Source organism: Dipodomys spectabilis, unplaced genomic scaffold (genome assembly GCF_019054845.1).
Source record: "Dipodomys spectabilis isolate Male_0828 unplaced genomic scaffold, ASM1905484v1 ptg000233l, whole genome shotgun sequence".
Classification (NCBI taxonomy): Eukaryota; Metazoa; Chordata; class Mammalia; order Rodentia; family Heteromyidae; genus Dipodomys; species Dipodomys spectabilis.
Window position 1 is genome coordinate 1,327,650 of NW_024870910.1, and position 25,068 is coordinate 1,352,717.

The 25,068-nt window shown below is 47.5% G+C and overlaps 1 protein-coding gene across 2 annotated transcripts in view; it reads left to right on the forward strand.

Annotated features, from left to right (window-relative positions):
* The window catches only part of Adamts17 (ADAM metallopeptidase with thrombospondin type 1 motif 17), a 146,124-nt gene that overhangs the window by 1,985 nt on the left and 119,071 nt on the right, over positions 1-25,068 (forward strand). For both annotated transcript variants that reach the window (XM_042698560.1, XM_042698561.1), the window contains exon 3: positions 6,586-6,751. In XM_042698560.1, coding sequence (XP_042554494.1) covers positions 6,586-6,751 — 166 coding nt within the window. The remainder of the gene's footprint in view (positions 1-6,585; positions 6,752-25,068) is intronic.

A 25,068-nucleotide genomic window follows, 5' to 3' on the forward strand; every position in this document is an offset into this window, starting at 1 on the left:
TTTTGTTTTTTTGCCCTGCCTGTGCTCACACTTGGCTCATTGGTGCCCAGCCAAACCCTTCTCAGCACCTCCATGGTACCCCTAAGGGGTGCACATGGCTAGCAGCTGGGCTGCCCCCCACTAGGCTCAGTATCCTGGAACATGGCATCTCCTGCTGTTTCTCTATCTTTTTTTTTTTTTTAACAATCAACATCTGGGCAGGCAGTTTCTGATAGTATGTCTTCCCTTCCCAGGCATAAGAAACGTCCCCTCTGCCCTCTGTCTTGTACCATCATCTAGAGTTTTCTGGCCCCATTTCACATCTGGCAGCAAAACCAGAAAGCCTGGAAGGCATGGGGGGGGGGGGAGGGTGGCGTTGTTCTAAGGTTTTCTGTGAGACCACTTCTTTCTTTTCTGCACTAGAGGTGGGCTAAGTACTTGGCTGTCATTTCCTGGGCTCAGCCTCAATCTCTTTTCACGAATTTTCTCAGTTCGAGTTTTAGGGTACAATTTTGCTTTTGCTTTCCTGGGTGATGCTGGCAGTTTTGGTGAAACAAGGAACGTGGTGTAAAGCCCGGAGGGGGGCCTGGGAGTCATTACTATAGGATTGTGGCACAGGAGCAGGGCGGGTGGGCTGTGGATAGGGAGGATTAACAGGGAATGAGAAAGTCCGGATCACTGTAGGGCCTGGGTCAAGGCTGGAAGGCCCGCATCTTTTTTTTTTCTATTCTTGCCAAAGAGTTTCGAGTCTGGGTCACAGCACTGTACTGTACATGGAAACATCTGAATCCCATTTGCTGCGGTTTCGTGAGTTTCTGTAGAGGTCAGAGTTTATACTTCTTGGTGTAAAGTTTCCAGCGAGGAGCTATCTGTGAAGGAGCCGAGGTTGGAAATCTGGATAACATTGACTTGAAAGTTCTCAGGGAGTTGAGGGCTGAGCCTCCTGGCAGATGGCAGCCTAGCCAGCATTTTTTCCCTGTGCTGCTCTATGGCACCATGTGGGGGCGCTGTGCCGTAGAGAAAGGAACGCAGCCAAGAGGCTGAGTTCAGCATGTACCAGTTGCGGGTGGACCTCTTAGAAAGACTTGAGATGTTAAATTCCAGCTTGAGCTGACTTGGCTGTTGTTTAGTCTGCCGCCTTCATCCTGTGCGTGTGAGTTGGATGTTGGACTCTTCTCCCCAGGACAAGGCGGACCAAGGGCTGAAGGCTGGAGGGAAGAGACCATTGGGTATCTTGGAGTGGACCTCTTGGCCCTGGAGAGCAAAGAAAAGCAAGGAGCTGAACTTAGGCTAACTTAGTTTGTGCCATGCTCAGTTGTTAGTTTGAGTTGTCTGCCAAAGGGGGTAGGCAGCGTTGGCCGTGTGGACTTGGGGGTGTCTTAGTCAGGACAGGCTCAGCTCAAGGTGTGGAAGGGAGCTGGGATGAATGGACAGATTTTGTCAGCTGTGGATGGGAGATTTCCTGTGTCTGAAGAATGGGATCAAGTAGGAGTTGGCAGTCTTCTTTTGGAAAGGACCAGAGAGTAGTAGTTTGGAGGAGAGGGCTATATAATCTCCCCGTGTTCGGATGCCCTTTTGGTGGGAAAGAAGCAGCCTTGGTGGTATATCAGCCATGTTTCTGTGCCCAACCAAACTAATCCAGAGCTTGAGTATCACTGGACAGACTAGAAAGTTCTGCCCTATCTAAGGCCTCTAACTGGCAAAGCTCAGCACAAGGGCAGGAGGTGGGGGGAGGGTTTTAAGGGGGACAGGCTGTGTTCCTTGTTACATGGAATTCAGGCTATCCATGCCAAGATATGTGGGCTGTCTAATGGAGATGCATTATTAGCCTATAGATTATTGCTTAATTGTTTATGGTGCAGAAAGGCTAAAACACATGTTCCATCTGCCTGTCCTGCCTTTCGACGGTGGGCAGAGGCAAGGGCCTGCGGCGTTTCTCTCTGTCTTCTCTTAGAGCTGTGCCAGCTGCACTTATTTGGATCTTCAAAGGCCCCAGGCTCAAGGATTAATTGTTTTCTGTTTATGCGTCTTCATTTTATTTACATTTCAGGGAGTCTTCACTGTCGATTTTTGGAAGAGTTCCTGTAACCATGTCATGTTAAAGCAATGGACTTTAGGCTTGTGAGGAAGGCATGGCTGCTCCTCAATGAATCCATGTGTGCATAGCATGGGAATGCCAAGTTCAAATTCACAAGGGGTAGAGATGTCCTCATGTGGGATGCAGTGTCAGCCTTTTCCTAGGTCCTGTCTGGCTTGTCTGAAATGAATGGAGCGAGTTAGAAGAGGGGAGGGCTGAAGGTCTCACTATCAGGGGTTTGATCCTCTGAACAGTGGCTATTCTTCCTCTCTTGAGTTCTAGAATCCTCTGACCTCTTCTTGGCTGAGGTGGTGGCCTCAAGGGCTCAGGGAATGTAAAATAAGAGACCAGATGGGAACATTAAGGTGTTCTTGGCTGTGAAGCCTTAAGAAGCTAAGTCCATTTTCTAGAAGGATCAAGAAAAAAAAAAAAGCAAGGTTTCCCTAAGCCCACCACCTCTGGGGTCACAGCCATGTGCCCAGGACTCTTAGGGAATCTCTATGGGTCACTTTGAACACTCAGTTGGCTTTGATGGGCCAGTCAGCCCAGCTGGGGAGCACAGAGCCATTTTGGGGGCAGATCGTTGGTATTACTTATAGTCATTGTTCTATAGAGCTCATCCAGCCCACAAGAGATTTTTGCTTCAGGTTGGGGTTGATGAGTGCCAAAGGCCACCAGCCAGGACGTTAGGGACCTTGCTCTCAGGAGGACATCCTGCCAGCCACTACCTCTGGTGATGTCACCTGAAGCTTTAGGGAAGAGTATTATCAAACTCTCTAGGGTCTATGACAAGATCACTCAGCTTTATGATGCAATATCACTTCATCGAGTACAGTTGAGCAGGGGTGTGACCTGGAGATGACAGAGGGCAGGGAGACCAAAGTACATTCATCCTTCTATGGGCACAGGACCAGGGAAGTGGGCAAGCGAGTGGCCAGTTCACAGCACTCAAGAGTGATCACGACCTGCATAAACAAATGGGAAAATACAAATCACATCTTTAGACCTTTGAGAAAGACACAATGGAGTAAATGTTAAGGGGTTGGAACATAAAAGGATCCTTTTTAAGTTTGAAAAGGGGATCTTTAAAGAGAACTCTGACAAGGAAATTCTATACCTTCTGCCTCTCCTACCCCCACTGCCTTTGACCTCCATTACCCTTCAATTTTGCCTCTCCTGAATTGCATTGCTCAGGTGCTTCATCCACCTGTAGCTCTCCAGGGCTGGGTGACACATAGGATTCCAGGCCCTGTCTGCTTCACCCCCCGCCCCACTTACCAACGGGCACACAATTCAACATCTGCACTCTGAACTTTCACTTAGTTGCCATCATCTGACAAAAAGATTTCACCCCAAGATGGACTGAAAAGGATAGAGGACATCTTAGACTTGCTGCGATCTTGGAATGCATCTCCTGCCTGCTGACAAGCCCCGGCTGCAGTGGCAGCTTCATCTGCACAGCCCATGGGGGTCTGACCACACAGTCACTAGTGAACCAAGCTGGCCTGGGTTTGCCTCTTCCCAGGCACACAGAGGCATGGGCTTGGTCCTTAGGGAATGAATGTGGAACTGTGACTTGGAGCAAGTCACTTAACTCCAGATCTTCTCTGCAAGCTGCACCTCACCTCACAACTTTCCCTTCCTTCTTCCTTCCTTCCTTCCTTCCTTCCTTCCTTCCTTCCTTCCTTCCTTCCTTCCTTCCTTCCTTCCTTCCTTCCTTCCTTCCTTCCTTCCTTCCTTCCTTCCTTCTTTCTTTCTTTCTCAGAACTGTGGTCTGCACATCTCAGCCAGGCATATGCTACCAGCACCTGGCTCATGGGGGTGTGGTGCTGATTGTTAGTGTTCTGTGTTTTGGCACGCTTCTGCACCCCATCCCACCACATCCCTCCTTGTGCCTCTGCTTCTTAAACCCTTCCAAAACAGCTTGGGGGGCAAACTCAATTTTTTTTGAAATTTATTTTTACCGCAAAGGACAGGGAAGGAGGCTGGGCTGTACTGCAGGTCATGAAGTGCCACTTTGCGACAGTTTTATTTGGGTAGTAAAATCTGTGAGTTGTTCTTGGCAAAAGTTCTGATGAATTGCAAACCTGGAAATGTGCTTGGAGCTCTAAGTGTGGTCTTAACCTGTATCCGGAAGACTAAAGGTTTATCTTAGGGGTGGATGGCATATTTTCTTTTCTAGGGCATCTTGATACCTGCACATCCTTTAGCATAGAGATCCTTTTTTATTTTTCTGCCAAGGGCCATTAGATATTTAAAACATCATTCAAGGGCTATGCAGAGTTATCGGTAAGGGTAGGCAGCGGATAGTAAGAGTGCATGTCTGCCTTGTCATGTACCCAGTGATTTCGAGAGCCTTCTATAGCTCGTGGTCTGGATATTGCTTCTCCCTGCCCAACTATATCCAGTTGGAAGTTGGTTGATCTCATTGGCCTTGAGTGAGATCTGTACATTCCTTTGAGACTGGAAGAAGTGCACTGCTGTCCAGAGAACGGTGCTTCTCAAACTGGAGTTCCCCTGGCCAGTGGTATCTCTTGCTGTTTTGGACTTGTTGGAAATGCACATTATTGAAACACACTATAAATCTCCAGTGGATTTTGATGCATGCTATGGTTTGAGAATCAACGGTGTGGTACACGAAGGTTGATTTGAAAAGCAATGGTAGAAGAGAGAGGAGACAGGACAGCACTGCCCTCTAGGAAGGCACGCCATGATCTTAAGTAGAGGAGTGTCTGCCAGAAGAGCAGGGGTTGGTCTGTACGGAAGTGGACAGATGGGGTGTGCTGGTCAAGTTAGGTCCTCAGCGGCGGTTTTTCTTCTTTGTTGACTGGGCAGAAAAAGGACGGCTTGTAGTAGGAGGCCTGGGCAGGGAGGCCATGTTGTTTTAATGCTGCTAGAATTGCTTCCAAGGGAGGAGAAAGTCCTTTGCACCATATTATTTTTCTAGAATTAATATTAGTCCTACTAAAGTGACAAAAATCCCTAGTTTTTAAGTTTTCCACTTAATATTCTTCTAACATAGCAAGTTTTCTGATCACTTTTAAGGGAGTTTGAATGATATTTGTCCCTATTTACACACTGGGTGATTTCACAATTTTCAAACATTTCAAGTGTCTTTAGAAGTTTCCCACATTCCAGTTCTTAGACTTGAAAAAGATAACAGATAATACTTTACAAGTACTTAAGGAATTATAAATCTAGTAATTTTGTCTTGTAAACAGGAGAAGGCCTAGGTTCTCTTTTTTTTTTTTTTTTGGTGCCGGTCCTGGGACTCGAACTCAGAACCTTGGTGTTGCCCCTGATATTTTTTTCTTCAAGGCTAGCACTCTACCACTGGAGCCGCAGTTCCATTTCCAACTTTTTGGTGATTAGTTGGAGATAAGTGTCTCATGGACTTGTCTGCCTGGGCTGGCTTGAACCTCAATCCTCAGATCTCAGCCTCCTGACTAGCTAGAATTACAGGCATGAGCCACTGATACCTGGCTTTCTTATTCATTGTAATTCTGCTTATAAATTGACCGCGATGTTAAGATCACAAATCTAAACCAGTGATGCACTTGAGTTAGAAACACGAATCTAATCCATTAGATAACTCTGCCAACTTCTCTTAAATACTGAAGTATGGGAAGAAAAAAAAATGAAAAATGTCCACCATGAAGTGATGAGTACTGTGAATCTGACTTCATTATCCTGGTATTTAATTCTAAGTGCCCTTAGATATGTTTTCCTACTAAGAGTATTTTCATTCCCCCACATTTTGATAATGAAGTTTGAATTCAGGTTGCTTTTCTACTTGAGCCACTTTTTACCCTCTGCCCCCCCTTTTTTTTCTTTAATTAATTTTCCAGTAGAGTGTTTATGTCTGGGGCAGGCTGGAGTCTGATCCTCCTATATCTGCTTCCCATGTATCTGGGATGTCAGATGAGCATCACTCTACCCCTTTTTATTGGTTAAAGTGGGGTATCCATAGATTTTTGCCTGGGCTGGCCTCAAACCATGATTCTCCCAGTCTTCACCTCCCAGATTAGGGAAGATTAAGGCATGAGTGAGAGTATACCTTACCATTTTCAAAAGTCAGAGTCTCACTATCACAATCTGGCCTCAAACTTAATATATGTATCCAAGGTAGTCTTCAACTTGCTCTGTAGTGTAGGCTGGCCTGGAACTTGAGATCCTCCTGCATGTGTCTCCTGAGTGCTGGGATTATGGGCATATGCTACCATGCCTGACTCAAATGGACTTTTAGGAGGATAGATCTTAAAGTAATTTTTTAAAATGAAGTTTTAAAGAAATTGTATCTTTTATGAAAGTGGGCTTGGAAAATGGGGTCTATGGATGAGAGTTCTGAACACCTACCTCTCTGCTGGGCCTCTGCTCCCAAAACCTCTCAACGTAACTGCTCAGCAGGATGTTGGTGGGTAGATAAATCTGAGCGGTTCAGGAAGATTTGGATGACCCACCGTGCTGCTGTTGGGCTGCTGGGTAAATGTAGGTGACCCATGTCCTGCTTTCCTCTGCTTTCCTGGCAGGTGGGCCTCATCCAGTTGGGGCAGGAGCAGGTGCTCATTCAGCCCCTCAACAATTCCGGGGGCCCGTTCAGCGGACGAGAACATCTAATCAGGCGCAAATGGTCCTCGAGCTCCAGGCCATCTGCCGAGGCCCAGGAACCTGAGGAGCGCTGCGGGGTCCTGACAGGTGAGTCGGGGCAGCAGCATGAGTTGGCCGGGATATGCGTAGCCTGCACCTTGGCGTGGGCCCGGATGTGAGAACTGAATCTCCTCATCTCCCCCTGTGTTGTTCAGAGGTGGCGATGTGTTCTGAGACACGCTTTCTTGGGTGACTCTGTTGTGTTAACGTCACTGTTACTCCAAATGTGAAACCACGATGACGTACGTGACTGGGTGGGAGAATTTTGCGAAGCTGCCATTGGCGTGTGTGGTCCCTTATTGTCCCTAAAACATAGTTGTTTAGTACATGATTGTATTTTGGAGGCATTTAGTGTCCCTGAAGTGAGTTCCTCTTCTGTGTGTGTGCTTGTGTGTGTGTGCGTGTGCACCAGTCCTGGTGCTTGAATTCTCAGCCTGGCCATTGTCCCTGAGCTTTCTTTGCTGTAGGCTAGTACTTCTGAGCCACTTGAGCCACAGGTCTGCTTCCAGCTTTTATTTGTGTGTGTGTGGTTAATTGGAGATAAGAGTTTCACAGGCTACATACTTTCTTGCTGAGCTAGTTTTGAATGGGGATTCTCAAATCTCAGCCTCCTGAACAAGGAGCTAGGATTCCAGGCATGAGCCACTGGCTGCCATTTCCTTTTCTATGTGTATTTCTTTTGTACCCCTCCTTTCCCCTCTCTGAGAAACCCAGGATTTCATTCATGCAAGGCTTTGATTTTACAATCACAAGATGAGCCTGTAAAAACCCTCAGGTTGGCAGCAGAGCTCAGAGGACCACTTAAGCTGGTTAATTGGAGACAAGAGTCTCACAGACTTTTCTGCCTGGGTGGGCTTGGAACTTGATCATCACATCTCAGCCTCTTGAGTAGCTAGGATTACAGGAGTGAGCCACCTATCCTGGCATTTTCAGTGGGTTTTTTCTCCCCTTACATCTTTGGCATATATTAGCCACTCTAAGTTTCTGCACTGCTCTCAGTACTGCCTGGGATTTCTTAAGGGCTGCGTTCTCAGTCTTGGCTGCTTGTGGACCTCAGCCTGTGAGCTTTAACAACTGCTCAGACCTGGATCCTGCCCACCCCAGCGGCTTTAATTGGACTGGGGTGCAGTTCAGGCACCTGGTGATGGAATAGCTCCCTAGACACTGCTAACCTTATGCTAGTGTTGAATATGGAGTCTGAGTAATGGCACCTGTGGGCCATTGGAAGTGAGATTTCTCAGGTAAGACCTTTCCAGGAGGGCCACACAGTAAAAGCTAGGAGAAACACCTTTTATTCTGTGGCTATCAGAAGCCCCGTGTGCCTGTGACAACAGAGCAGATAATAGGATGTTTGTCTGATGATCTGCTCCCTTCCCCTTTAGGGAGGGATAGCCAAAATCGCTGACAAAATGACAAATGTGCTTGTGTGTGCATTTTTTTGTATTGAAGGCTGGTTTTGATGCTTTTTTTATGGCAGAGCTGGGGCTTGAACTCAAGGCCCAGGCACTGCCCTTTAGCTTTTTTTGTTCAGGGTTGGTATTCTGTCACTTGAGCCACAGCTTCACTTCCAGCTCTTATTTTTAGTGACTAATTGGAAGTAAGAGTCTCACAGATCTTCCTGCCCAGACTGGGTTAGAACTGTGATTCTGAGATCTCAGTCTTCTCAGTAGCTAGGGTTATAGATGTGAGCCACCAGTGTCCAGCATTGAGCTCTTGGCTTTTTTCACTCAAGGCTGGTACTCTGCCATTTAAGCTACAGCTCCACTTCCAGCTTTTTACTGGTTAATTGGAGATAAGGGTTTCATGAATGTTTTTGCCCACACTGGCTTTGAACTGAAACCCTCAGATCTTAGCCTCTTGAGTAGGTAGGATTATAGGTGGGAGGTACCAATACTTAGCCCGAGGCACTTTTTGATAGTCTGGTTTCTAATGAAGGGAACAGGATGAACTGAGGAAGGGTTAGATTTAATAGAAACTGAGCTAAGCGCAGCCAAGTAAGAAAATTCTGGAAAATGCTGAAATTGCAAAATATAAGCTCTCCTTTTTTTACCCTCCCCCAAATCTGACATCAGATTGCTTTGGATAATTAAGGTATTGTACAAACCAGGCTGCCGGCTGGGCAGGGACACAGACACCGAGAGAGGATGAATATTTTCTGTTGCTGTTTTCTGTTTTGCATTAAATACTCAGGGAACATTGCTCTGTTGAAAAAGTTCTTTCAAGTAGCTTAGCTAATTAGTCAAGTAGGCTGTATCTAGTTTGGATTAGCTTGGAAATGTTGGGAGTTCAGAAACCAGGAGAATTAATTGACTGGGACACGGCAAAGTACATTTCGAAGTTCCCTAGGCAGATTAATCAGATGCATCCAGGGTTTCCCGTGGGAACGTAGCCTTTCTGGCTGGACTCGGTGGCCAGAATTGATTTCACTGTGCCCTGCTGTTGATTGTATATTACACTAATACTGGCCCTGGCCCCCACCCCAGCCCCAGCCCCAGCCCCAGCCTGGAGGCCTCGCTGGCTCATGCAGGTGGCAAAGAATCTGACAAGTCTTCCCCCAGGAAGTACAGAACTTACCTGAGAGTTAAACCTAGATGAGCCGCCATGTTGTCTAACGTCTTGTGTCTAGACAGGATTAAGGACGGTCATGGTCAAAGCCACTAGGGCCTAGCTCTTGCATATATTTTCATATTTTTTTATTGTGAAAATACTGTACAGAGGGGTTACAATTACATGGGCAAGATAATGAGTACATTTCTTATCAAGCATTGTAGCCTCCTCCTTTGTTTCTCCTTCCCATCCCTTCCCATCTTCCTCCCCCTCCCCCGCCCCACCCATAATAATTTTATATAAACTCCCAAAGTAGTATTTTAAGTATAATTCCACAATCAAGAGAAGGGACAATCACGTTAGATTGTGTGGCTTTTAGCATCTGTGAGATTCCAGCTTAGTCTATTAGGGCTTCCGTGATGAAATGCCCCAAGCTAGGGTGCAGTGGGGGGCTTCCATCACAGGTAAAGCACTATTTACTTGCAGTTCTGGAGGCTGGAAGCCAGAGACCAAGCAATTCAGAGTTGTCCCTTATGATACTCTGAGGGAGACCTTGTGGCAGGCCTTGTCCCTTGGCCGGCAGATGACCGCCACATCCCTGTGTCTTTCACTGGTCATCTGTGTGTCTTGTCTGTCTCTATGTCCATGTCTCCTCTTCTCATGAGGACACTGGTCTTCCAAGATTAGGGCCTGCCCTGGCGACCTCAGTTTAATTCAGTTATTTCTAGGAAAAAACAAAAAGTGTCCGCCAATGCAATTGCGTTGTGAGGTTGCTGAGAGCTGGGAATTGTTTTTCATCTTGGATGCAGAGGGGGTCTCTGCCCACAGGGACCTGGCAGTTAAGTTTGGAACATCAAGTAAAACATAACACAAAGCAAAAACTGGACTCCTGAATGCTCAAAACTTCTGCATGTGAATATCTTGCCTCAGGACTTCCTTCTTTATTGAGAGAGAAATGAACCATGCCACTACCCCATCCATGCCTTGTGCATATCTGACGTCGTCCCCATTCAGGACTACCACACCGATGTTGCTGGGGCTTGAAGTCAGGGCCTGGCACTCAAACTTGGCTTTCTTGCTCACGGTACTCTTTCTTGAGCCATACCTCTGGTCAGGCATTTTGCTGGTTAATTGGAGATAAGAGCCCTACTGGCTTTTCTGCCCAGGGTGACTTAGAACTGCGATCCTCAGAGCTTACCCTCCTGAGTAGTGTGGCCTGAGCCACACATGTCCAGCTCGCTTTTGGCTTTTTGGTGGTTTAGTGGTAGAAAAGGGCCTCTCCAATTCTCCCTCGCTGGGCTGGCAGGAAAAATCTCAGCCTCCTGAGTATTTAGTGATGTCATCTTTTATTCTACAAATAATCATAAACAGGTTTTATTTATGATTATGAGGTAAATTTTTATCTCCCAGAATTTCTTTACAAATTATACTTCTTTGTCTACTGATTTGGAGACTGTGTCCCAGACAGTATTTCTACTTGATGCCTTTTTATAGCTTTAATATCTCTGCTGAGATCTCCTATCATTTACATTTATCAAGACCATGTTTTCTTTTAAATCTTTGAGAATGCTGATAATGGTTGCTTTAAAATTCCTGTCTGGTAGTGTTAACATTTTTGTCTGCATTGATTGTCTCAAGTTACATTTTCCTAGTTATTCCTACCTCAAGTAATTTCAGACTGTGCTCTGAATGTTATAAATATGGTATTGTAGAGAGTCTGGAATCTATTCCTCTGAAGACCATTTTACCTGGAACCTAATTTTGTTGGGCATAAACTAGAAAATGTTTATCTTGGGCAGCAGCACAACTCCTGGTTCAGTTTATCAGCCGTAGCCAGTCTGTGCCATGTAGGGGGTCAATCCAGAATGTAGGTAGAATTTATATACAGAATCTGGGCCCCACCCCTGAGGTCTCTCCCTTCCAGCATGAGTTTCCCGTCCCAGAATTGCTGTCATCTCTGCCCTCTGGTTCTGTAGATCATAAGCAGCATAAGCCTTCTGTTGGTGTATTTTTTGTTTGCTTAATTTAACTATACCATGTTTTCTCATTGCTTCTGTTTGTTGTTGTTGTTATTGTTGTTGTTGTTTGCTGTTATTCTTTCCTTCATTATAAGGCTGACCGGATTTTCCTTAATCCCCTTTCACCAAGTCTAGAAGTTCCACGATCTAGTACAATGTTGTGATCACTGCTTTTGAATTCCACATGCACACACGTATGTATTGGCTGGCTTCTGAGGCTGCAGATGGCTCAGTTGCTGTTACAGATAAGGCGTTCCCCCTACACTTCTGGAATGTGTTGGTCTCCCTCTCCTTACTTGGCATTGGGTGAGGAGATGATGTTAGCCCTTCTAGGTGGTTCAGAAATGCAACGTTTTATTTATTATGGTTCTGGAGGCTACATGCCTAAGATGAAGTCTTAAAAGGAAGGCGCCCTTGGCTTGAGTGTCTACTTCTCACAGTGATGTCCTCTCACTGTGTCTTCACGGTGTGGGAACACAGGGGGGTCACCTGAACCTCTGTGTGAGCCACTTAATCCCCCTCACCAGGGCCCCTCTCAAACCTCCCCCTCCTGATGCCCTCCCATTGGGGGTTAGTTTTCAACAGATGGATTTGGTGAGGAAACATGTCCAGAGTGTAGCAAGTACATGCAACTGCATGTACACTTTGCTTTGTGGTTGTTGCTCACAGGGCCTGAACTCAAGACCTGGGAGCTGTCCCTGAGTTCTTTTTGCTTGAGAATAGCATTCTCCCCCTTTAAGCCACAGCTCTACCTCTGGCTTTTTTCTGTGATTAATTGGAGGCAAGAGTCTCACAGACTTTCCAACCCAGGCTGGCTTTGAACCCTGATCCTCAGATCTCAGCCTCCTGAGTAGCTAGGGTGACAGGTGTGAGCCACTGGCTCCTATCTCACTTTTTTTCCCCCTGTCAGTTGTAGGGTTGAACCCTGGGCCTGGGCGCTGTCCCTCAGCTCTTCAGCTCAAGGCTAGCGCTCTACCACTTGAGCCACAGCGCCACTTCCGGTTTCTGGTGGTTCATTGGAGATGAGTCTCAAGGACTTTCCTGCCTAGATTGGTTTTGAACTGTGATCCTCAGCTTTCACCCTCCTCAGTAGTTAGTATTACAGGTGTGAGCCACTGGCACCCAGCTTTCCCATCTCACTTTTTAAAAATTTATATCTGGGGACTTGACTCTTATTCCAGAAGTACTCGTTTGTATGTATGTATTGTGATTCTCAAGGTGTCACAGATCTGGCTCATGTAGTTTTAAATATCAGACAGACATAGCATTTTATGTAGGCTTTTACAGCATTCATAGACACTCATGTGATTTTCCTGCTTAGACATGTCAACATAGCATATTACGTCAGTCATTTCCTAATATTTTGCCAACCTTAAATTCCTGGATTAAATCCTGCTTGGTGTGGTGTTTTATTTGCTCAGCGTGATGCTGTATTCTCTTTGTTAATGTTTTCTTAGCTCTTTTGCATTCATGGTCACATGAGGTGGTCTTGGAGCTCTCCCTCATGTGTGCTGTCTTTTCCCAGCTTAGGAATTAACAGTACATTAGCTCCTTGAGGAATGTGGAGTCTTTTCTTTATTTTCAGTGTTCTGGAACAATCTGTGATCCATCCAGGTTGTCTAGTCACTGATGGTTTGATACAGTCCCTTCTGGAAGCATCTCAGTTTTTTCTTTTCTTTTCTTTCTTATTTTTCTGGTGTGGGTATATGACTAATTTTTTTTTGTAACCTCTCTGTTTTCTTTCATAAAAATTGACCTGTATTTCTTATGGAATCACTTTTGGTAAAATGTATGTTTCTAGCAAAATCCATTGAGCTTTTCTAGTGTAAGAGACTCTATGTATGAAATAATTATTATTTAACACAGTTCAAACTAGATTGCAAATTCCTAGGTCATAGGGCTTTTAGTATACTAAAGATATACTGTGGCTTCTGGCTTCTGGAATGGTCTTACTGGATGGCTATTTGGCTACTCTCCATATCCATTTTGGACTTGGAACCCTAAGTCAGATGTTACCAGGGATCCTACCTGGTTGTCTCACTTGTCTTCTGAAATCCCAGAGTGCTTTGTCTATGTGTTTGAGTGTCACATTTTTTTTTCATCATCATCATCATCATCATCATCATCATCATCATCATCATCATCAATATTATTGGCCACAGTTATGCCCAAGTACTCTGGCTGGAAGGCAAGCTTTGGGAACCAGTTTCCTGACTCTGCTGTAACAAGTTACCACAAAATTAGCAGCCTAAAACAACCCAAATGTCTTCTCTTACTCTGGAGATCAGGAGTCTGAAATCAGTACAAGTGTGAATTGCACCATAAACCCAGAGTATCTGCAAGCCTTTGGTTCCTTCTGGAGGCTCCCGGAGAGAATCCATTCCCTTGCCTTATTCCAGCTCTAGAGGCTGCCCGCATTCCTTGGCTCCTGGCCCCTTCTCCATCTTCTAAGCCAGCAAGGAGACTTTCTCACGCTACATCACTGACAATTCTCTTCTGAAATTGAATTTCCCTCTGCTCCCCTCTTATGCAGACATATCGGGCCTAGCCAGACAATTCACAATCTTTAATTACATCTGCAGAGTCCCTATGACCATGAAAAAGTTTTTTTCCTCCCCCTAGATTCTGGGGATTAACATGTTGACATCTTTGCAGGGAGCCTATTTCAGTCCATAACTATACTTCCTTTTTTCTTCCACAAATTGAAACATTGCAGTTACAGTAAGTAGTCGTGTGTGTTGGGGGGGGGGCACTGGGGCTTGAACTCGGGGCTTGGGTGCTGTCCCTTAGCTTTTCAGTTCAAACCTGATGCTCTATCACTTGAGCCACAGCTCTACTTCTAGCTTTTTGATGGTTAACTGGAGATAAGAGTCTTACTGCTTTTCCTGCCTGGGTTGACTTTGAACTATTAATCCTCAGATCTCAGCCTCTTGAGTAACTAGGCTTATAGGTGTGAGCCACTGGTGCCCTGCTAATTTTGTTTTCCTTTTCACATTTTGCTGTTGAACATTTTTCTCTGTGAGAATCCAGAAGTACCACATTAAACTTGCTTTTGAACATTGAAAAGAAATGCTCAAACTCCAACACTGAAACAGAAAAGAAAATCATCTTTTTTTTTTTTTCATGTGTGTCTGAAACCTTTTTCCCACATACAGTTCCGCCAACAGGAACTGGACCAGAAGCAGTGTCGTTTCTCTCCCTCTCCCTCCTCCCGCCCTCCCAAGTCCTCCCTTGGACTCTTATGCAACATACAGCCATCCCACTGCAGTAACTCAAAGCAGAGGAGGCCTCCAGCTTAAATAGGAAAATCTGCCTCGAGCTGCAGACGGATCAAGAATGCATAGTTTATTATTTGAAATGAACCCTGGCTGGGGCTAGCCAGGTGGCTTAGGGAAGCTCCTGGCAGCTGGGCCAGCCTCAAAGGCTGAGGAGGCCTGTGGCCCCAGGAAACACCCTAGCCAACAGCTGGGTGAGCACATGGCTGGGGTGCTTGGCTTGGTATTTCCAAGAGGTGCTGGGGGTGGAGAACAGGCCCTTGCCAGCTCTCTGAGAAGTGTCTGATTTTCGAATCATCAGTATGGGAGGGAGCAGGACGGAATGTGTGACAGAGCAGAGGAGCTAGAGCTGGGCCTTCCTCCCAACAAGAGGCCCCAGGCCAGAAAATCCACCCCAGGCTCGGCCAGGCAAATAGAACGGCTCTTTTTAAAGAAATGGCTTTAGTTTGCATTTTCCTCCTCCTGCAACGCAGTCTAGCCTTCTCAGTACACTCATTTCTCCTGGAAAAGCCCAACGAAGTCTCCTCGGGACCGGCTGCTGGGCAATTTCCAGCTTGCAAATGTGGCGGGGGTTCATTTTGCATCGTCGTCGTCTTTCCAGGCAACGGGCAATTTCTTGTGCACGACCAGACAGGGAATTTGCTTGCTGGAACTGGTATGGGGTTGCACAAACTACCCCTGGGCCGAAGGAGCCCGGATACCTTTCTTAATCCATTAGCAAGTCATACATCAAACTTCCTGTCACTGGGGTTTGGACAGAGCTGGACAGTGAAGCCGAGGAGAAAAGCCCAATAAAGCCAGAGTGTTCCCGCCCAGCGAGGCAGAAACTGGCAGCATCTTTGGTGGTCGGCTCCAGGGGTGGTGTGGCTAGAAGCAGGGACCAGCTGTGAAGGGACATGGTCTCTGCCTGCCATGGAGGAGGCACTGCCAGCTCTGCCTGTGCTTAGATACATGAGGATGCTTTCTGGGGATTTGGGACCTTTCCTCTCTAAGGAAAGAGCCATTGTTTAGAGCCAGAGCTTACAATCTGGGGTCTGGTGGGTCTCTCAGAGTGTTCCTGCTTGGCCTGTGGGAATCCCACAAAGGGAACGAGCCATTCTTTATGTCAATATTTATAGAAAACACAGCTTATATTCCCAGAGAATAAACTTACCCACCACTGCCCGAGGCTGGCTGTTGATTTTTCGTTTTCGATCCCCTTCAGCCCTGTCTGAGTCACACGGGGCCCATCCATCAGCATGTTGGGGCTGGGTACTCCCAAGTGCACTGAACCTGAGACTCAGCCTCTGTCAGGGGCCTGCTGGCCGGCCTCTGGGTTGGAAACTGCCTTCTTAAAACAACCATGGGTCTTCCAGCCACGGAGGAGGATGTGGCAGCTTGGAGCTGTGCCATGAGCCTCAGTGAGCCCCAGTGTTGGCCCTGGCTGGCAGGTGGCCAGCTCCAGAGGGCACTCGTTTTCCCCTCAGGACTCTCTGTGTACAGGTGAAGGCGGGTATTGGTGTACACCTCCACCCCCAACATGGTAGGCAGCCGTCAGAACCAGGCAGAGTCACGCAGGCCGGACAGGGATTGAGGGCTCTGGAGGTCGTGGGAGGAGGAGCTGTGGGGAAGTGCTCCCTGGGCATGAACACTTGTGTTCCCCATGCAGCTCAGCTGTGAAGGGATGGTCCGTTCCATGTCCTCCTTTAGACTTTGCCCTCATACCAGGCTCCTTGCCAGCCTGAGACACCTCACAGAGCCAGGTAGAGAGGGGACTGGGGTGTTTGGGAGACAGAGATGGCTCCGTGACCATTTCTGTGACTCTGTCAGGGAGTGAAGAGAATGTGGCCTCAGGTGAGACCCAGCGCGGTGCAAACTCATTGAGTGGCCTTTTCATGTCGACTCCAGACCATCACTTCCTGTGAGATTACTGGGGAGACTCAAACTCAGGGCTGACCGCTGTCATGGTCAGTGGTGGAGGACCCTTGGGGAGCAGCAGCAGAAGGCCTGTGGCTTCTAGCCTTGCTAAAAACAAAAACAAAAACAAAAAACAGGATATCTGCAGTGCCTCAGTCAGCCCTGTTCCTGCCAGCAGATTGCCCTGTGTATAATCAGTGCTAAATGATTATTGAATTCGGGGGATGCGGTGAAAAGGAAAGACTAAGACCAGGGACTGGAGGCCACCAATGCAATACAGCTTCCATACCTTAAATCTAACCAACATATCACCTGGCTCCAAGGTGTGCCAGGTGAATGAGACAGGTCCCCAGCGCTGGCTTCCCCGAGTGAGTCCACGCTAGATTGTGTTGGGGACAAAGTAGGTGGGAGAGGAAGCCGGAGCAAAGTTGGATGACAAAGCCCAGAATTCTGCTTTCCCATCCCACCACTTTTTTATTTTTCATGATTCCAGAGCCGACGGGGTAGAGTTGTTGAAGATCTTCTAGTTTCAGTAATATTAAAGAGCAGTTACCTAGAATCTTACTGCAATACTGGCTGCCTAAAAAGGCAGGCCAGTTAGCAAGAGCAAAAAGAGCCAGAAATGGCACACAGTGCAGAAGGAACACAGCTCTCACCGAATTACTGCCCATGTGTGTCATAGATACTTGATTTCTTAGCTGTCTGCCAGCTCACCTGTCTTGATTCATGTCAGGGGCCTCAGATTGATTGATTGATTTTGTCGGTTGGGGGCTTGAACTCTGGGCCTGGGTGCTGTCCCTCAGCTCTTGAGCACAAAGCTAGTACTCTACCACTTGAGCCACAGCCCCGCTTCCAGTTTTGTAAGTGGTTTATTGGAGATAAGAGTGTCACGGACTTTCCTGCTGGGGCTGGCTTTGAACCATGATCCTCAGATCTCAGTCTCCTGAGTAGCTAGGATTACAGGTGTGAGCCACTGGCACCTGGTAGGGGCTTCAGATTTAAAACTGGCCTTCCACTCCCTCATCCAGTTTGGGGTGGTCAACCTCCAGCCTCTTGTGTTACAAACCCCCTGTGCATCATTTACAGCTGCTATGTAAGGTATTTTCTAACAACTTTGGCCAAGGCTATATCCCAGGGCCTCGTGCTAGGCGTGTGTGAGTTGTCTGTGTACATGAGGTGTGGTTGCTCATCGATGCCATTGAACAGTTGTTTATAAGGTGGGATTTTTGTCAAGCAAATCAGGCTTGAAATGAAGTTGATGAAGTAAGTTAGGCCTTGGAAGGAATCTGGAACGAACCCTTCCATCGAGGAGAGGAGTCACTGGCAGGATGTGCACCAGCTGCTCAGAATGTACTTCTTGGTTTATTGTTGTGTTTTTTTCCCCCCAGAAAAAATGACAACTGTTGGTCTAATTTGGGTGGTGGTTGAGTAACAAGGGCATTTGTGTGTGTGTGTATGTGTGTGTGTGAGCAAGAGTCCCTGTGTAAGCTGGGGGACAGCTGTGTGTGTGTGTGTGAGAGGATCCTGGGAGGGAGACATCAGCGCACACCTGGTTCCTTGCCAGGATCTGGCCTGAAGTGCCCAGCTGTTCCCATGTGTAAGTCTGTGAGGGCCAGCTCCAGCTGGATAAACACGAAGGAACACGGGAGGCAAGGCAGGGGCGCTGCTCAGGGCCCTCTCCCTCTCCAGCCTCAAGCTAAGACCAGAAAGTAAAAACAGTCTTGTGGGAGAGGCCGATCAGGTGAGCTTTGTCGTGACTGGACACAGGCTTTAGAGCTACGCGCTGTGGCTGGGACTCTTGCCCACTTGTACCTCTGTTTCCCTTTGGGCTGAATTCTTAGGCAGCCTGCTATGGTTTGGGTGTGGTTTATCCCCCATGGCTTCATGTCCACCTATGTTATTTAGCATGTCAGTGATGGCAGACAATGGTCCTTAAAGGGGCAGATATGAGGTTACTGGGGGAATGTGTCCTGGAGAGGGAGTTGTCATTCTTGTGAGACCCTAGTTTCACTCTGGCGTCTTGTCTCTCCCTGCTACCTTATCTTTGCTCCTTGGCTTCTACCACTGAGATGCTATCCACCAAGAGAGTCACATGAAAGCTATGTTAAACCTCTATAGCTATGACATAAACTGTTTTCCTTTATAACATACCCAACCTCAAGTGTTTTGTTTCCTTGAGAGGAAGTAGACTGGTAGCTAAAGCCTCTGTGTCCCTGGTGCCTGTACTTAACCACACAATCATTACTTTCTTCTTCTTTTTTTCCCCCTGTCAGTCCTAGGGCTTGAAATCAGGGTCTGGGCATGGTCCCTGAGCTTTTTTGCTCAAGGCCAATGCTCTACCACTCTGAGCCACAGCACTACTTCCAGTTTTCTGGTGGTTCATTGGAGGTAAGATTCTCTGAGACTTTCCTGCTTGGTCTGGCTTTGAACCATGATCCTCAGATCTTAGCTTCCCGATTAGCTAGGATTTAAAGCATGAGCCACCAGGTGCCCAGCTTTGTAAATGAGATTACTTTTTCTAGTGAAGAGCTTTCTGGAAAGGTCTTATTCAGAGTCCTTCAAGGGGGTGGGAGATGTCTGATGGTGACCTGCCAGGGAATCTTATGGGTGCTGGAAGAATCCCTGATGTTCCAGTGGTCTGCAGGTCCACAGGCATGTTCGTTCATTCCCTGGCCTCTGAAGAGTACTAAAGGATTGTTTCATTCTTTCCTTTGTTGATTTATTTCATCCTCTCATTCAGTTATTCATTCAACAATGTCTGACACCTCGTGCCTTGGGTGGGATGTGCAGAGGTAAGAAGTGTTTCCCATCTTTGTTCCCCCCCCCCCAAACCTGGCAGCTTGGGGAGAAAGGAGAGAGGGCCCAGAACCACAGGTCTGCATGATGCCTAGGGGGCTGGGGAAGAACTAGAAGATTGGCAGTGGCAGTGTACTTCTGTGTTAAAGCAATGGAAGTCTGGGTTGTTGGCACTATAGAATGTTCTGGGCCCCTCTCGATGGTGGGGGAATTGAATTTCTGAGCTGTCTGCAGGCTTTTTTTTCTGACTTGTCAGAGATGAAAGAGATCTGTTAAAAGCCACAATACCCAGGATCCTGATGGGGGATTCCAGGTGCAGTGAACACAGATTTCTTTACAGGCTTTTGTTTGTCCTGTCTTGTTCCAGTTGAAACTTGAACACATTCATTAATTTTCCCCCCCGAGCTGTGTATTTGTGGAATGTTCTCCCCCCGGCCCCATCAATTTAGAAGATAAAGCTGTCAGGCTCTGGTAGCTAAGGTTCACCTTCTAGCCACTGATGGGGGTTTAAAATGGTGGTAATGCCAGGCACAGTGGCTCATATCTGTCAATCTAGCTATTCAGGAAGCTGAGATCTGAGGATTGTAGTTTGAAGCCAGCCTGGGCAGGAAAGTCTGAGGTCTCTCCAATTACCCACAAAAAATCTGGAAGTGGAGCTGTGGTTCAGGTGGTAAGATTGCTATCCTTGAGTAAAAAAAAGCTAATGGCCAGTGCCCAGGTCCTGAGTTCAAACTTCAGGACTGGCATAAAAACAAACAAAAATTAGTGCTGAGTGCGCTTGATAATTCTAAGCAGTGGTGGTTTTGTTTTATTTTGTTTTGCGTTTCTGAATATATCCCAAGCCTCTGCATGGCGCACTGAGATCCTCGTCCCTTCCGTGACTCGGGCAGCCAGGAATCCAGGTCCTTCTTCCTTTAGATGGGAAGAATATGTTTTTGCCTCAGTTGTTTTGCCTCAATTGTGCCCCCTCTTCCACCAAATTTACATATCAAAGCCTTAACACCCAGTACTTAAGAATATGCCTGTCTTTGCAGTTAGGAGTGTTCTAGAATTGTTGAATGGATACCATGAGGAAAGGCCTTAATCTGCTTGATTGACATGTTCATGAGGGAAGATTTGGACTCAGACATATATAGGGCCTGTGAAGGCCCAGGGAGAGAAGATGGCCATCTTAAACCTAGGAGGGAGACCCAGAGGACTCTCTCTTCATGGTCCCAGTGTGGGCCAGGCTGAATCCTTCTATTGAAACAGTCTCAGTGTCTCTTCCTCAGTAAGACTCATTTGCAGTTTCCATTCTCGTCCCCCTCCTCTTTTTGGTGCCAGTATTGAGGCTTGATCTCAGAGCTGTGTGGTCTTGCTTCTTTTGCACATAGCTGGTGCTCTACCATTTGGATTATGCCTCCAGTCCTGCTTTTTGCTGGTTAATTGGATATGGAGCCTCACAGACTTTTCTTCCTAGGCTGGCTTCAAATCTTGATCCATCCAATCTCAATCTTCTAAGTAGCTCCGATGACAGGTGTGAGCCACCAGCGCTGGATTTCCTTATTTCTTTTCTGTGGTGGTGTGGCTTTGCTCTTTCCTGTTCCCCCTCTTGTCCCTTCCCTCCATCTGACCCTGGCGTCTGTGTCATCTGTTGGCCGTGTATTCCCAATGTACTTGCCCAGTCCAGGATGTTGATAGAGGACCCAGAGTTTGCTTGGTTTTCCTCCCTCCCCTGGGACAGCACCCAGCCCAGGGCTTGTATAGAGTTCAAGAGTGCTCAGTGAATAACTGGTCTTTCCTCAGCAGGCGGGAGGTAGGTGAGGCAGTCTTGCCCTTCCTTCCTGGTCACTTGTGGAACTCCAGTGGCATCTACAAATGTCACTAAGAGGGGAGAGAGGCAGGAGCCCGGTGAGGCTGGCAGTCCCCTTCCACACTTGTGTGTCCCTCTCCAACCCCACCATCTCCCGTGCCTCCTTCCAGCAGCTTCCCCGGGTCTCCTCCCCAGAAGTCTCCATGGTTGCCCTATTTTGTCACCTCTCAGATGTGAGCTTGACCCCCATCATTGATCTGGCCCTCGCCCCCACCCTTCCTCAGACTCCAGGGCTCAGTCTGTGCAAGCCATCTCCCTTGACATCATTTTGCCTGGTGTCTTATGCTCTGCTCATCTCTTTGGATGAGGGCCCTCCCCTTCCCTCCCCTCCCCGCCCTCCTCACCTCTCCTCCCCTCTTCCCAGCCCACATGGCTGGCCTATCTTCCCTTGGGTGCTTCAAAACACCTGAAGCATACCTAAGTCAGTCCCACAATGCTCCTCTTCACCCCTGGCCAGTGCCTGTCACTCAGCAGCCGGTGTTCCCATGTGTCAGGAAAGCCAGGGCCCCCTCATCAAGAACCACTCTCATGGCCCTCCCCTGCTCGCTTAAACAGCCCTGGTGTTTTTAGTCTCCCTGTCAAGTTCTTCCAGAACCCATTCTCTTCTTTCCACCTGCATTGTTCTTCCTTGTCCCTGCCCAGGCCAGTCCACAGCAGCCAGAGCAACACAGTCAGCACCTGGGCTCTGGGTGGCCTCCCTCTGCCCCTAGAATAAAGAAGAGGACCCCCTCACCATCCTCACCACACTTCCTGGTTCTCTGCCTCTCCTGCTTAGGCCTCCCTAGTGGCTGCCACTATACCACTCTTGACTCCCTGCCAATTCTACAATATTCCCTGGTGTCCCTGCCCTCCCTGAGGCCTATATCTGTGCTGTTCCCACTATACCCACCGTGTCTCTCCCATACACTGGTTAACTCCTTTTTTGTTGTTGTTGTTATTGGTTAGTTTGTGTTGAGGATCTTGCTTTGTAGTCTAGGCCAGCCTTGAACTTACTTGTAGTCTTGTCCAGTCTCAAACTCACAATCCTCCTGCCTCTGCCTCCCAACTGTTGGGATTACAGGAGTGTGTCACCTTGCCTGGCCCCACTGGTTAACTCTTTCATGTTGACCTTTCCTTGGGAAGCCTCTTGAACCCTCTGGCCTGGGTATGGATAGCACTTGGTTGTTGCACCTAAGTGACTTAGAGGTTTGGTCCAGAGGGTGGTGCTGTTGGAGTGTAGGGGGGTGTTGGAACTTTCGGCGGTGGGGCCTAGTGGGAGGTCTTTAGACCATGGGGGCATGTCCTCAAAAGGGATTCTAGGCCCCCAGACCGGCCTCCTCCTTTCTCTGCTCAGGTTGGAGATGTGACTGATTCATAATGCCACCATGTTCCACTCTCATAGAACATAGTGCTGATGAGGGCACTGGCCTTCATACTGAGAGCTAAAGGAACCTTTTCTCACTAGAACGTCAGCTCTCTCAGGCACTGCAGTGCAGCTGTACAAAGCTGATTAGCTCACCGCATATATAACTTGTAAATTGAGTCCCCTCTCTCTCTCCCAGCACTGTCTGCTCTATTTATTTATTCATTTATTTATATTTACTTTTTATTATAAATTAATAAATATACAAAGTGGTTACAGTTATAAAGAATACATTTCTTTCTGGACAATGTCACCCCTTCCCTCTCTCTCTCTCTCAGTTGTTTATTCTTTCTTGCTAGGCCTGGGCATTCCTATAAATTTTCACTAATTCATCTCATTTGGTTGTTGTCTGCTCCATGGCGATATCACTAGAGTGGCCATGCCCAGCATACGTGGGTCCTCAGGAACTATTTGCTTGCTGAACAAATACAAGTTATCCCATAGGTAGTGGTCCTGGGCCATATGGTGTCCCATGGAATCTGACCTCAGGTGGAAAGGTCCCTGGGGACCGGCTCTGTTCTATCCTAGGACACCGGTGGGGACTGCTTAGAGTCTGGATAACTTCTGTCTCCAAAGCACACACAGAAAAAGAAAACCTTCTTTTCCACCTTTTCTTTGTAAGGAATCTGCATGGAAAAAAAAACAAACCCCAAACTATGGTCTTTATAAAAATGAGTTGGCCTTGGGGAAGTTATTTAAGGAATTCAAACTTGGAGGGTAAAACTTACCTTTTCCCTTTTTGAGGAAAAAAAAAGAAACACCTCAAACCTCTCCCCCTAAAAAGGGAAGACCATTATTTTTTTTAAAGATGTTGGATTTATGCAAATACCAAAAGGGTCACCTGCCTGGGAATGCTGCTGCATGCTGGGGTCCCCGTTTTCCATCAGGAAGGTGGGTTTTCTAGGTACTGGTTCTCTAATACTGGAAATATCCACAGATTGTTTCTTGGAGCCTGATAGTTTTCACTGGGACGCACTGTGTGTGAGTGTATCATGTGCATACTTGAGACCCGGACCCGGATACCCACAACTAGCCCACTGCTTGCCTCAAATCCCGTCCTCCAACCCATCAGACACTGTCTGCATTCCTGGGTGTGGCAAGGGGGTAAGTCGTCAAGAAATCTGGAGCAAGCTGGGTACAGTGGCTTATACTTGCAATCCCAGTAGAGATCAGGAGGGTCACAGTTCAAGACCAGACAAGGCAAACTGTTAGCAAAACTCCCATTCCAACAAACAAGCCGACTGAGAAGATGCATGCCTGTAATCCCATCTGGGCGGGAGGCATAGATAGGAGAGTTGTGGTCCCAGGTTAGTAGACAAATATGCAAGACTCCAACCTGAAAGAAAAAAAAAAAGATTAACAAGCTCTAGCCTGAAAGAAAAGATTAAGGGTGTGGGAGTGTGGTTCAAGTGGTAGAACACCTGCCTAGCAAGCCCAAGGTCCTGAGTTCAAACTCCAGTACCACAAAAATAAATAAATAAAACCCAAACAAACCCAGAAAACTATGGCCACGTTGATGCATATTTCTGTCACAGGCACCCTGTTTGCCTGTGTCTGTTGGATAGTGACTGCAGATCAGCTGATGTCTAAGAAGTGGGGACAGAGAAGCAGCAGTGTGGGGGATGGAGATCTTTCCATGAAGTGACAGCTCCACGACCCCCAAGATGGGGTCCAGGCGGGTGTGTCTCTGGCCAACCCCTGGTGGGAGTTCCATGGCACCTGTGGCTTCTGAGTTGAAGCAGGCAGGTAACTGGTAACCAGGCACACTGGGCAGGGGCTGTGGTGCCCTGGCTGGGCTTGGTGTGGCCAATGGGGAGCGCCTGGAGGGGCCAGGAAGTCCCAGGTGGCAGCAGCTGGCACCTTTCACAGGGAGAGCGACCCACACTCAGCTTTCCAGCCCGAGGAGAAGCATGTGGCTTTCATATTTCTTACCTGTGCAGAAAGCCACCCAGGCTTTGTGGTTTAAGCAGCAGACTTCGTGTACCATCATGTTTAATATCTGCCCCTGAGTTTAATCATCTGACAGCTAAATGCCCATCCTCCAGTGTTGGGATTTACAACCAGACTCCCAGCAAGATATAGACATTCTCCACGCTTTATGGAGCTGTCTGCCCCCTCCCTCCCTCCCTCCCTTCCTCTCTCCCTTCCCTCCCTCACTTCCTTACTCTCTCCCTTCCTTCCTTCTCTTCTTCCTCCTCCCCTCTTCCTTCCCTCCCTCTTTCCTTCCTTTTCTTCCTTCCTCTCCTTTTCTGCTTTGCCTTCATTCTGTTTTTCCTTTTCCCCTTTCCTCCTTCCCCTTCCCTCTTTGCTTCCTTTCTTCACTTCCTTTGCTTCCTTTCTTTTGCCAGTACTGGGTTTTAAACTCAGGGTCTTGGACTCAGCCTTGCTTGCTCAGTAATACCCCCTTGGGCCACACCTCCAGCCCTACTTTTGGTTTTACAGATTTTTGGCCCTAGCTGGCTTTGAACTATGATCCTCCATATCTCAGCCTCTTGAGTCACTAGGATTTCAGGTGTAAGCCATGGATCCTTTGCTAACAACTCCTTTTCTTCTCTCTCTTTTTCTCTCTTTTCCCTTCC